This window comes from Embiotoca jacksoni, unplaced genomic scaffold (assembly GCF_022577435.1).
Source record: "Embiotoca jacksoni isolate LCO1_2020_lvr unplaced genomic scaffold, fEmbJac1.0.p SCAF_16, whole genome shotgun sequence".
NCBI classification, from domain to species: Eukaryota; Metazoa; Chordata; class Actinopteri; family Embiotocidae; genus Embiotoca; species Embiotoca jacksoni.
The window spans coordinates 2,043,888-2,056,620 of record NW_027185296.1 but is presented as its reverse complement, the minus strand read 5'-3'; the positions used below and the strand labels follow the sequence as shown (position 1 = coordinate 2,056,620).

At 43.0% G+C, this 12,733-nt stretch overlaps 1 protein-coding gene across 1 annotated transcript in view; it reads right to left on the bottom strand.

Annotated features, from left to right (window-relative positions):
* Positions 1-12,682, bottom strand: part of hcn2b (hyperpolarization activated cyclic nucleotide-gated potassium channel 2b) — a 42,647-nt gene extending 29,965 nt beyond the window's left edge. The window contains exons 1-3 of the mRNA XM_069150174.1: positions 10,730-12,682; positions 8,567-8,990; positions 3,474-3,635 (exon numbers count right to left, since the gene is read on the bottom strand). Of these exons, the coding sequence (XP_069006275.1) occupies positions 3,474-3,635; positions 8,567-8,990; positions 10,730-11,601 (1,458 nt within the window). The 5' untranslated portion in view covers positions 11,602-12,682. The remainder of the gene's footprint in view (positions 1-3,473; positions 3,636-8,566; positions 8,991-10,729) is intronic.
* Positions 12,683-12,733: the final 51 nt, after the last annotated feature.

Genomic DNA, 12,733 nt, shown 5'->3' with positions numbered 1-12,733 from the left:
AATTACTACTCTGAGTGGCTGTTGGATTATAAGAGGCAGTTGTCACTCACGGTAATACACACCAGCACGTCCACACATGGATCTGACACAGTAACTGCCCATTATTCTCATGTATGCTGACAGGCCTGCCTGCCTGTTACATCACTTCAGTAATGGAATGAATGGAGGATAACCTTATTAACTTCCAACGCCTGAGTGTTTCTTCAAGTGCATCTCTGTGTGCCTGAATACAGTGTGAATGCTTATATAAGGCCACACAAACTGCTGTACTATTGCAATTACACCAACTCTTCTTTTATGACAGTAAAATGTCTTCTATAGCAGCCTAAATATTAATCACAGAAACACAGTTCAGCCTGAAGCAGAGAGAGGAGTTGAGAGGCGAAAAGCAGCTTTATACCTCTGATCTAACAGCTAATCAGGCTGAGGCAGATGGGACAAAACCACCTGTCATCATCCACATAACAGAAAGAGTCACTTATATAACAGACCATGATGATCTTCAGATCACAATGCTGCAGGAGCCTGACTATCGGGCTTACAATAAACACCACTGGTGGAGTTGTTCTGATTATCACTTCTATATAACATAGTCTCACACACATACAGCATGTATAAAAGTGCATATGAGAGTCCCTTTTGAGCAAGTGAATGCATCCTATGCTTCTTTAAAGAGTGGTTATCGTGCTGTGTTTCCATAGCGAGGAAAGTAGGGTGGGGTCCAGTAAATGTCCGGCGCAGGCAGGCAGCCAGTGAGCCTGAAAGTGAGGCATGAGGATCATTTAACGCTGCGTGTTCATTCAAAGCAACTCTGAGGAGAACCTGACCTTGATTACCCCGAGATGGCAGAGGCACAGCACACCAGGCAGCCACGCCCAGATGGGTGCTCGCTGGTGTTGTGGCACTGAGGTAGGAAAATGGCACACAGGCACAAGCAACACAAGTCGCTCTGAGGCATCAAAGGGAAAACTGAATGTACACACAGTGGATACATGCAGGGGGATACATGGGCGTCACCATATAAAACAATTCATGCCCTTTGGTGATAATTAACATCAATCACAAATATGTCACTGTGTAATCTGGGAGCTGACTCTTCTCTAAAATTGGAAAACATCTGTACAAAATGTCAACGTGAAATGGATTTGAATACTAATAAGAGACTTTACCACTTCTATATCTGCCACTTTGAACTGAGACAACAGCTCTAGATGCTGAGGATGAAGGCATGTTGGGAAAATGTGGGCAGGATACGAGTGGAGGAGAGGAACACACACACTGCGATCACTTCTTTTTCACACAGTCTAAGTCAAAGTCTACAATATCGCTAATGTTTACTGCAACTGTCAGAAGTGACGCAAAGAGTTGGCACACAGCATTGTGCCTCTTGTTGGCCTCCACAGATATTGTGAAGACGTGTGTTTTCTTGTTTGTGTGTGTGTGTAAACAGAAAAAGTGAGTTGACAAAAATGGCCAGAGATTAAATGAGACTGCGAGAGATGGAGTGACAGAGAAGCAACACTGATTTACCCCTAGAGTCAATGGGTGTGAGATCCATCTGTTCCTGGAGATTTCACACACACATACGAACACACCTATCCGTGCAAACACATACAGCAGTGTCTCAGTACACAGTGTATTTCAGGGGCCTGAATCTCACAAATCTATGTGCCAAAAATAGGTTTCCTCTCAGCATATGAAACATTTCTTAGCGGTAGCGGAGTCAGCCGGCACCTGACTAAAGTACGAGGAAGGAATGCTGAACTTCCTTAGATGGAGAAAAGATGTAACTCTCCCTTCAAAAAAAAATTGTTGCAAGACAGTTTTAATTACACACATATTCTAATAATATAGCGATAAGCAGCAGTCAACTCATAACATCTTTTGGCACTGCCGCAGTAGTGGGCTGGTTTCTATGGCAGATGATATTGATGCCAATTAGGAAACTGTGTCATTCCTCACTAATACCCACTATTTATCCTGAACCAGCCATTTACAACACATTCCTCCTGCAGTTAGCCTCTAATGTCAATGCAAACTGTCCTCTATAACTCCCAATTTATTTATCCCGGTAATGCTGTTCTTTCTTTATCCACAGTTACACGCATTTCATCTCAACAGTGTCCGCTCCAGTCTTTTCGTCAGAGCTGCCTACGAACCAATCATCACCTTTTCGTTAAATACACAGCGCACTGTACACACCTTATACACTGTAGGCTGAGCAGCAAGAGTCGTGTCAGTTGTATGAAGTGCCTGATCTATTATTCAAGTATAAGATATAACATTTGTAAACCAGTTTTAAAGGTTAAACCGAATTAATCTATTATAAAAATGTTCATTTTTACCATTCAATTGAATTGAAGCTATCAATATACTTTTTCTGTAGGTACACACGTACCTGGTGTATATACAGTATACATATACAGTATTTGTGATGGTGTATATATATGTGTGTGAAGTAAAAAAAAAAAAAAAAGTGTGAAAATGGCACACTGAGTGACAAGGCAAGCAGGCATGCAGTTTAAACTGCTCATATCCTCTGACTTCTCTGTGCCTCCAGCCCTGTCAGTCACCAACTTCCAATCTGTTATCTCCAAAGCAGGATGACAAGTCAGACCGGATGGAAGGGCTTAAGTCCAAAACGATAAAGACCCACACAGTATTCCTGTGTCGTTCCGCTGTATTTATGTCAAAAATTTGGGATTTATGATTTATTGGAGATATCCAACAGCAATAGGATAGACAGGTGTTGCTCCTTGCTAGAACATTATGAAAAAAAACAGAGATAGAGAGACTGTCGCAACCTTTGGAGGATTTTGTCATTTTGTTGAAATGACAACTGTGTGTACATGGTTTTATTATGTATTCTCTTTCTATTTTAAAACTACTTTAAGGGAAATTTAAAAGGAAGAACGGAGGTTGCGGAGGTGATCTGAGCAAGTGATGCTCCTGCCTTGCAATTGGTTGATGAATGTTGCACGTGTAAAATGAGCATTGTAAAATGAGCTTTTTATAATGATTTTTCATGAATTATCTAGTTAGATAGTTGTTTTTCATGCAGTTTGAGTATTGCACCACTTGCTCTGCGGAGAGTTTTTTTCTTTCTTGCCGGCAATATGTTTTGAGAAACATCTCCTAAGCCAGATGCCAGAAGCTACCTGCCAGCTAGAAGGAAGGAAGGACATCTGAGAGGAGAAACAAAGAGAACAGCTACATAACAAACAGCACGGTGTGCTGTATGAAGCAAGTGTAAACAGGTTTTTTTTTTTTATATCCCACTCATGCTTTCTGTACACTGTGTCTGTGCGTGCATGTGCGCAAACGTTAAATAAATCCTATTTCTGCATCTAAGATTGGTTTTGCAGCAAGTGTTGCTTTGCAAACAAACACTTTTGTGCACGCGAGTGTGTGACTCACGGGAATCTTTAGCACACAATCAACCAGACTGTATACACACAGAGCATTTTGCTTACCACCATCTTGTTGAGGGAGACCCAGCAGTCCGATGGAAAGTCCTGCAGCATGGGAACAAGGAACTGGAGACAGCCGTCCCAGTGGCACAGCAGCAGCATCATACCAATCAGGTTGAATATTCGCATCACAGCACTGGCCAGGTCATAGGTCATGTGGAAGATCTGTCAGGAGGAGAAAAAGCCGAGACAGATGTGTGAGGAGGATGTTAAATCAGCGTAGATAGTCAGAATCTAATAAATGGTAAACACAAACAGCACATCCAGAATATTGTTACACTATACTGAAGTGAGCAGTGGTCTTTCTGTGTAAACTATGTCAAGGATATGTCCACCAGCTTTTAGCTCACTGACAGCATGTCATTCGTGATTCACTCCGTAGACTGGATTTGAATTAATAAACAGAAAACCAAAACAGAGCTGGGGAGGAGCAAGGGGTTGATCTCACTGAGAACGCGAGGGCACTATGCCTGTCCACCTATACCACAAACCTGACTGAACGCCCCCAAACATACCTCTCTGTGAGGCCATATATTTGATTAATGATGGAAATATTTTCAGAAGGACGACCGGAACACTGATAAGAAAGAGTTGATTTTGCGAATTACACCATGATAACGTGTGGTAAAAATTAATTGATTTTGTGTTTCATGAGAGTGTATTGGAGCCAGAGATTTTTTTTTGGGACCCAGCCCCAAGTTTCCCTCAGAGGTATTGCACTTTAAGGCACATCTGCATTGGCTTTAATTGTCAGACCTGGAGACTACGTCCATTTTAATATATATACTCTACGGTTTGAAACTAAGAGTGGCCCCTCTCATATTAGAGGCAGGGATTTGACCCTTTGTTCATGTAAAAATATTGATGAGTGACGCTTTACGTAAAACGACAACCTTGAAGGAAAAACTGCAGGGATGTACTGTATATCTTTAAAGACTGTGTTTATTCATTGTTGTGAAAAACGACATTCCAATAGATGTGCACGTTTCATGATACAGTATCATGAAACACACTCCAATGATGTCACCAATCAGTAACAAAAGTAGGGATGTGGGGTACTGCATGTTGTTCCTTCTCAGTCAAAGCAGAATAATGTGTCAGGCTGAGGTTCTAAAATTATAACCAGGTGGGGATAAAAAAACAACCAAAGGATACGCAGTCTGCACTCAACCTCATCAGACACGGCTGAGGCTTTGATCAGCAGCCCAGGCCGGCCTCTCGCTACTGTTTCTCAGTACTACTTGCCCCAGGTAAGAGGGCTCATTTGTGTGGAGCTGGTGATGTGGTCACAGCCTTGTAAACACCATTCACTGGGGTTTGGCTGGCTATCTGCCAAGCCTTGTTACCACTGTGTGTGTGTGTGTGTGTGTGTGTGTGTGTGTGTGTGTGTGTGTGTGTGTGTGTGTGTGTGTGTGTGTGTGTGTGTGCGCGTGCGTGCATGCGTGCGTGCGTGTGTGCGTGGGTTACAAGCATGTGTGTGCACTGGTTTGAAATCCTTGCTTAACTGGGCCAACTTGAAGCTTCTCTAAATCATATGTAAATGCATACTTCCCCACCTTGGACAAAGGAATTGTCCAACAGGGGAGGGAAGTAGGCCAGACGCTGTATGTCTATGTACAGCATATATATATTTATACATATTGGAAAGCCCTGTTTTATTGGGTCAATTTGATGGTTTCTTATATCAAAAACAACGACTCATTTCCCACTTGAGACAAGCGCATGTGAAATAGGCCGTCCTGTGTGTGTGTGTGTGTGTGTGTGTGTGTGTGTGTGTGTGTGTGTGTTTTGTGTGTGTATGTGTCTGGAGACATAAACGAGCAGCCTCTGTTTTTGAATTTACAGTTTGGGAGCAGCCAGGTCAGGACGTTCAGTGACTCATCCCGTCACCTCAGAGGCCTCACTGCCCTCAACTTGCAGCCTCACTTGAATATCAAAACCTCCCATATATTATACTTCACATGCTCAAGTGCATGATTCAAACTCAAATAGCTCTGGGACTTTTCTTACAGTCTGGGATTTTTCTTAATAATGATGACAAGTCTAAGAAATCCAATGATATTTTTTAAAAATGTCTCCGTTGTGTAAATTACACATTATAACTTCTTATTTAAGGGCTCAAGGGGGGCTTTCAAAAATGTAGTGTCTTAGCTGTGTACTGCTCAAAACATCTCACCTTCCTCAACATCCAAAATATCTACATGTTTGTGGATGCATTTTTTTTTTTTTTTTTTTTAAATATATGCAGATAATTCCTTCGTCTTTATTCTTCACTCTCCTCTAATTTTCATTGTTCTCCTTCCCCTCGTCCACATTGGGTAAAAAATGTTTTGCCCCAAACCAAAGACTCCACTTTCTTTACTTGTTTTGAGCATCTCCTCTAATGGCTGATGGCCGTAGGTCATTTTGGAGAAGCAGAAAGGGAAACACGCTGAGAGGCCCTGCCCTGTGATTAGGAAGCATTCCCATCATGATTAATGAGGCTCCAGGACTAATGTTCCCCCCGACACCAGAACAGCACCTGGCCATGTGTCACTGTCAGACCACAATCTGGGTCAAGGCATATTACTGTGAGCACAAGTCACGGCCTGAAAAACACAGATGAAGTATTTTCTACTCCTTACTGTTGCGCATGGCACAATGTATTAAGAGAAAACTGGCGAACATGATGAATATCGGTCCTAATACGAATTCTTACTCTAATGCATTCACAATCGTTGTCTAGCTCATAAAAAAAAAAAAGCCATCCATACGAGATTTCTGGATCAGGAAATTTCTCTGGGTACTCCCAACAATTCTTGTCTTTGCTTCTGTGTCGGTCACACTGCAACCGCGTAGGTATATCGTTTTATTCTAAGATCACGTTCAAAGTGTTAACCCGGTCGTTATTTGTTCATTTTGAGCCCGGCTGTGGCAGCGCTCGCCCTCCGTGCTGGACTACGGCTGAGCTACATGGTGAAATCATCACAACACTAAGATGTTTGAGGAAACCCTGCTGCAGCGAGCGGACTTGAGCCGAGCCGAGCCGAGCCGAGCTGAGCTGAGCTGAGAGGGGAAACACGGCCAACCGCGTTTGGATCGAGCTGAGCAGAGCAGAGCTCAGCTGAGATAAGAGGATGAGGGCAGGGCTGAGTCGAAGCAAAGTAGCACTCGGCTGTGTGTGTGTGTTTGAATCACTAATTAGGGTTCTCGTCCAGCTAAAAAAAAAATTACACCTTCGTAATCAGAAGAGCAAGCGGCTATTTGCAGAGTGGTAGATGATTTTGTTAGTCCGAATAAGGATCCTCAGGTAATACGCAGAGACGCGCACAGAGCAGACCTCGGGTTGTTTTTTTTTTGTGTGTGTGTGTTTACTGTAGGCAGTACGGAGGCATGTGACGTTAACGATAATGCATCTATGTATAGATGGACGTTATCTCCTGACGCGTAATGTAATAAGAGAAGCATGAGTGTTTGCATTAGCCAGTCTGTCCAGCTGCTCGTTTGATGCCTTCATTGGTTAAAACGCCACCTTAAAACAGGTGCGGGAAAAAAATGGGGGAAAAGTTCCTGTCATGGGAATAAAAACACAATTAGTGTCCCCGGTGTTTGTGTTCATTCCTCTGAAAAACCCCCCTCTCGCTGTCCCACCGATAAGCACGAATCATTTTTGTTGTTGTTGTTGTTGTTGTTGTTAATGAATTCCTAACTACATCACTAAACTGGGTTACGATGAGCTATTACTATCGAGCTTATTGCAATACAACATTGTGAAACCTCATTTTCATGTGTGACAGGAAGTTATTAAAATCGAGGAGGATTGTTTCGATAGAAAAACAGAATTAGTTGTATATTGACATAAACCCCTGGCAGCGCGATCCAATATTGTGTTCTTAGTTAGAGCTCAGTCAGACTGCTTTCTCTTTCCCTTTTGAGCGCACAATTCAAAGCGTCGGGGGCGATATTCAACTCATCATTCGGCCGTAATATCCAACTGCACCGTACTTCTTCTACACTACACCGTCAGTGATCATCAGCGAGCTCTGACAGCATTCCTTTGTGGCAGATGTGATGCTAATGAGTCCTTTTGTTCGACGTTAAAACTCATCAGCGGGACTCACAAAAAAAAACACACACACACACACACACACACACACACACACACACTATTGTGTGAAGGCTTTGATAAAATGTACACACTCCAAACCTGAAAATTAAACATGCCTTCTTGTAACCAAAAAAGAATTGAAAGATGGAAAAAAAAAAAAAAAAAAAGGGTTTCCTTCTTCAACTCTCACTATTTCATTGATGGTTTCTCTACAAAAAAAAAAAAAAAAAAAGTAGTTATTTATGAAGGTTTCAGTAAGTGAAGAGGCAAAATAGTTTACAATGATGCCGTTGGGGACAAAAATCATCCAAAATAAGAGAAATATACATGAGCAAAGTGATATTGCTAGTCAATTCTGGCTTTACACACATGCCTGTATCATATATAACATGCACAAATTAAATGCAAATTTAAACTGCAGTATATAAGAGTGCATTTCCTTTTAATTGTCCAAAATTAGAATCATTTTCTGTTTTTGTTTTTATTGAAGGTTTTTATATCTAAAAATTATATTTGCAGAGTTTTGTTTTTTTTAACTTAGAAATTTGCTTTTATCTTTTATTGGCTGCATACATAATTAGAGAGTTTATTTTGACATCTGTTGTTCAGCTGTAAAATCTATTTTCAACAAGTACAAGCATTCTTGAATAATCAAATTTAACCCATCGTTGCCAAAACTATCTGTCTATTATCAGTGCACAAAGTTTTACTGGCTGATCAACCAACAAATATGATCACCTGTAAAAACTACCTCTGCCAAAATATAGCACAGTACACAACCTAAAACAGGGGTGTCCCATGAATATGCCATGTGTTTTCCTCAAGTATTCTGTTTCCCCATGAGTCACACGGTTTGCTCATATGCATTGGTAAGTGCTCTGGCCCCATATGCTCACTTCCTTTAGATTTATTCATCAGTAATTATGCAACCTATCCTTTAATGGTCAAAGTAACACCCGAACCCTCCTTTCTTCTTTGCTGCTATAAATAATGGTGAAACTCAGCGTACCTCCTCCCACTGGTGGATGTAACGGATGAGCCTGGACAGCCTCAGCAGGCGCAGCAGACTGAGGATCTTAGTGAAGCGGACGATTCGGAGCGCCCGGGCCGTCTTGTACATCTCCGAGTCGATGCCCTTCTCCACGATGAGGAAGAAATAATCCACGGGTATGGAGGAGACAAAGTCCACCACGAACCAGCTCTTCAGGTACGTCTTCTTGATCTTCTTGGGGTCCAGGATGATCTCGGTGTTGTCCTCGAACACGATGCCCGTCCTGAAGTTGAGCACCAGGTCCATGAGGAAGAAGGTGTCAGAGATCACGTTGAAGATAATCCAGGGCGTGGTGGTCTCGTCCTTAAAGAAGGTGATGCCCACGGGGATGATGATCAGGTTGCCGACCATGAACATGAGCATGGTGAAGTCCCAGTAGAACCTGTCACGGGCGAAAGAGTGGAAGATGATGAGCGATGAAGTGGGTGGTCGTTAAATCCCTCATTCCCACAAAATGCACAAGCACACAAACAAGCGACGATAGAGAGTTACATGTACCCAGTCCACCTCTGAAATCTGAGGAAAAATGTAACATAATTATAACACTAGAGGGCAAAATTTGAGCTTTTGTGTATGGGCCAAATAACCATGTCTAAAAACTATAATACTGATGTCTAGACACTTATAGTGGTACTATTTGCTATGGATATCACACACCAGCAGAGATGCTGATTCTGCTCGATTTATGACAAGTGGTACTTCTAGCTTTCTCTGTATTGTGAGGCGATGCAGTCTCATGGGCCACACACACACACACACACACACACACACACACACCCCGAGAAAACGCCGCCACCCCTAACAACGGTGACAAACAGTTGACATTTTCTTAAATGTTCTCCATCACACCATATCCAGTTATTACTCCAAAACAAACTCCACACACTGGCCAGTCATGCAACATAGATGGTAGTTTGGTTGCTGAATTATGATACAGAATTAATTATTGTGACACTTGTGTTTCTAAAGCTGAAACAAATTTATCAGACAATCTAGATGCTACGAGTTTTTTTCAATTGCAGTCTTTTTGACAGTGAAATACTCCAGTGTACTCTGACTGTAGCCTTTCCAATGTCAGAATCTACGGTTGTTCTTGATGTAATGTGGTGGTGAAATGAATATCTGAGGGTTTTAGACCCCCCCTCCCCCCCAAAAAAAAAGGCATCTGGAAAGGTCAGAGCTAGTCTTTGGAAAGGTCGAAATTGTACCTGTGAAAACCAAAAAGTGTTTTATCATATTTTGCATATGGATCAAACCGTTAATAATTGGCAGATTAATCGACACTAAAAACTAATGAGCCATTTGTTGTTCAATAAGGCTAATGTACACTTCTGTCTGATCAGCTGGAAGAAACAGAGACTAACTCTAGTTGCTGAGTCATGACCTGAATCCTCCGTTTCAGAAAACGTTCCACAAAGCTCCGTCTGTCACTGAACAAAATAAAACCACTAATCAACATTAGACAGAAGAATATATATATATTTTTTTTTTAATGGCACGATCCTAATGGGAGAAATCGATCGTTAGATAATTAAAAGGAGCTGTCCTCGGTGCTGAAACTGATTTCCAAGACGCATTCAAACTTTTTCAACTTGAAAACAGCTTGCGTTGAGACTGAAGGAGTTTATATTGTAGCAAACGCAACATTTTGACAACGTAAGGGAGACTTCCGAAAACTCGGATGCGCTGGTTTAACCAGGCGGTCTCCGTCTGTCCCGTGAAATGGGGAATATTACATTTGATCTCTATCCTTTTGACATAATCTATGTGAAATGAAAAAAAATAAACCCATCTTCACTAAATTTAAGTTGAAACTCTTCCCGAGAGAACCTTCTAAATGGTCGTGAATTTCTATTATTAGGGCCCGAGCACTGAATGGTGCGAAAGCCCTATCGTTGTTGTTATTATTATTATTATTATTATTATTTATGTATGCTTCTATTCTTTACGTTGTGGCTACGGCGGACGTGCTCATATTTGTAGTAGCCAATTCCCTGGATAAAGTTGTCTGATATAGTGAAGGAGCCCATGACATGTTATAACATACATTCAATTCCATGCAGACCGACTCGGTCTTAACAGCACGCACTGTTCATGAACCTAACTCGGTTTGACCCGTACCTGAAGTCGCTGTATGGGTGGATAATCCAATTACCCGCTGACTTTACGCGCTCTTGTTCTTTCTCCACTGCCTTCTGGCTGCCAAACATGCGCAGGGAGAATTTGTTAACGCCAGGCTGCAGCATGGAACTAAACTGCCGCTGCATGTATGTCTGATTCCCCCCGGAGTCTCCATCATCCGGCACTATCTGAGAGCCGTCTTCTGCTTTGGAGAACGTGACAGAATTTCTCGACTGCTGACTCGGAGTGTGTCCTTTACTAGTTGGGGCGTTGGAGAAGGAAACTCTGGAGTCCTTTTTCTCCATCGCTGCCACGGTCTTGACCTCGGCCCCGGGCCCCTGTGTCAGGGACCCCGCTGAAGTGACTGAGCCATCCATGCCTGCAGCTTGCCCCTTGCCGTCTTCAGCTGCCGCCGCCGCTGCCACTACTCCTCCATCTGCCTGTTTCTCCTGCCTTGAGATGAGAGAAGAGAGGCTCCCTGAACTGGCCGGGTCCCTTCTACAATCTCCGTTTTTGTTGCATATCATACCGACGGCCCCCTCTCCTATCACGCCCGTCTCTGAGACCGTGTCCCCTCTCCTCCCGCGGTCTGACTCTGAGCCGCCTCGGCCGCCAGCAGCATCCCTCTGGCACAACGGAGCTGAGGCGGTGTTGCCATTGGCACGGAAAGGTGCGGAGTCCTCGTCTCGCATGAGCCACAGCTCATTGTTGTTGGAATTTTTGCGCGCAATTGACGCGGCTCCGCCTCCTGGCGTAAATTTCTTCATCTTGGTTGTTCCGCTGCTCCCATGACCGTCGGTCAAGCTGGCTACTTGAGGTGGTCGAGGCTGCTGCAATTTGGGCTCCTCCTCGCCGTCCTCCGCCTCGTCCATGACAGGCAGACAAAGACAGACGGACACACCCGTACCTTGAACCTGGCAGCGAGACTGGGCGGCGGCGGAGGAAGAGGAGGAGGAGGAAGAAGAAGCGTGGAGTTCAAAGCATCCACAACCCTCTGCTTTCCATTCACATCACTTTAGGATAACAGCGCACCGGTGGCGTTGCTATGGCTACAACCTGGCTACTGTTGTTTGTGTGTGTGTGTGTGTGTGTGTGTGTGTGTGTGTGTGTGTGTGTGTCCGTAGGAAAGAGAGACGGCAGCATTACCCCTGGTCTGTGATCACCTACACCTGAATATTGGGACAAAATGTGAGCACAAAAGACTGATTTTTTTTTTTTTTTTTTTGTCAACCCTGGACACATTCAACCTGTAAAGTGTGATTTAAAAGAAAAGTTTAAACAGATAATAAATAAACACGCAAATATATGACTGGAGTCATAAACGCACCTGATTTGAGCAAGGAACAACAAAAGTAAAAACAAATGAAGGTCACAAGAAACCACAAAGTTCTGCTTCTTTTGCCTTCCACTGTAGATCGAAATGGCAAAGGAACTCATTAATCAATAACCCGTGCTGATGTGATCAGCTGACCAGTGACAATTATGTTATACAGGCTCTCAAGCCTGTTGCTTTAGGTTGCCTTCCAGTGTAGTCAAGAGCTCTTCTGGTCAAATGGCTCCACCTCGTGGAGGAATATACGCATTGCACCATCTCGAGCCTGGGCAACCACCTAACCCTGCTAATCAGGGTTTAAGGAGGCAAACCGTGCTGCTTTTGTGTCACCACCGATTCTGGGGCCAACTGCATGTCAGGAATCGGTCAGGCCTTCAAAACCCAATAGATAGATACGATTCATTCATATCTATGAAAATATTAAGTCTTTTTCTAGTGGGGTAAAAAAAAATATATATATTTGAATCTGACAAATCCAGACTTCAGCTGATAAATTAGGTAACAGGAAGTCCTAAAAGGTAGGCGGTAAAATCTGATGGACGGCATGGCTTCAGCAAATAAAGACTTTTTACATAACTGAAATTTCAATTCTCTAAAAGTCAAATGAGACCTACACCTGCCGCCTTATTCGATTGTTTAGATGACCCATTGAGAAGTTGCCGTGATATTCT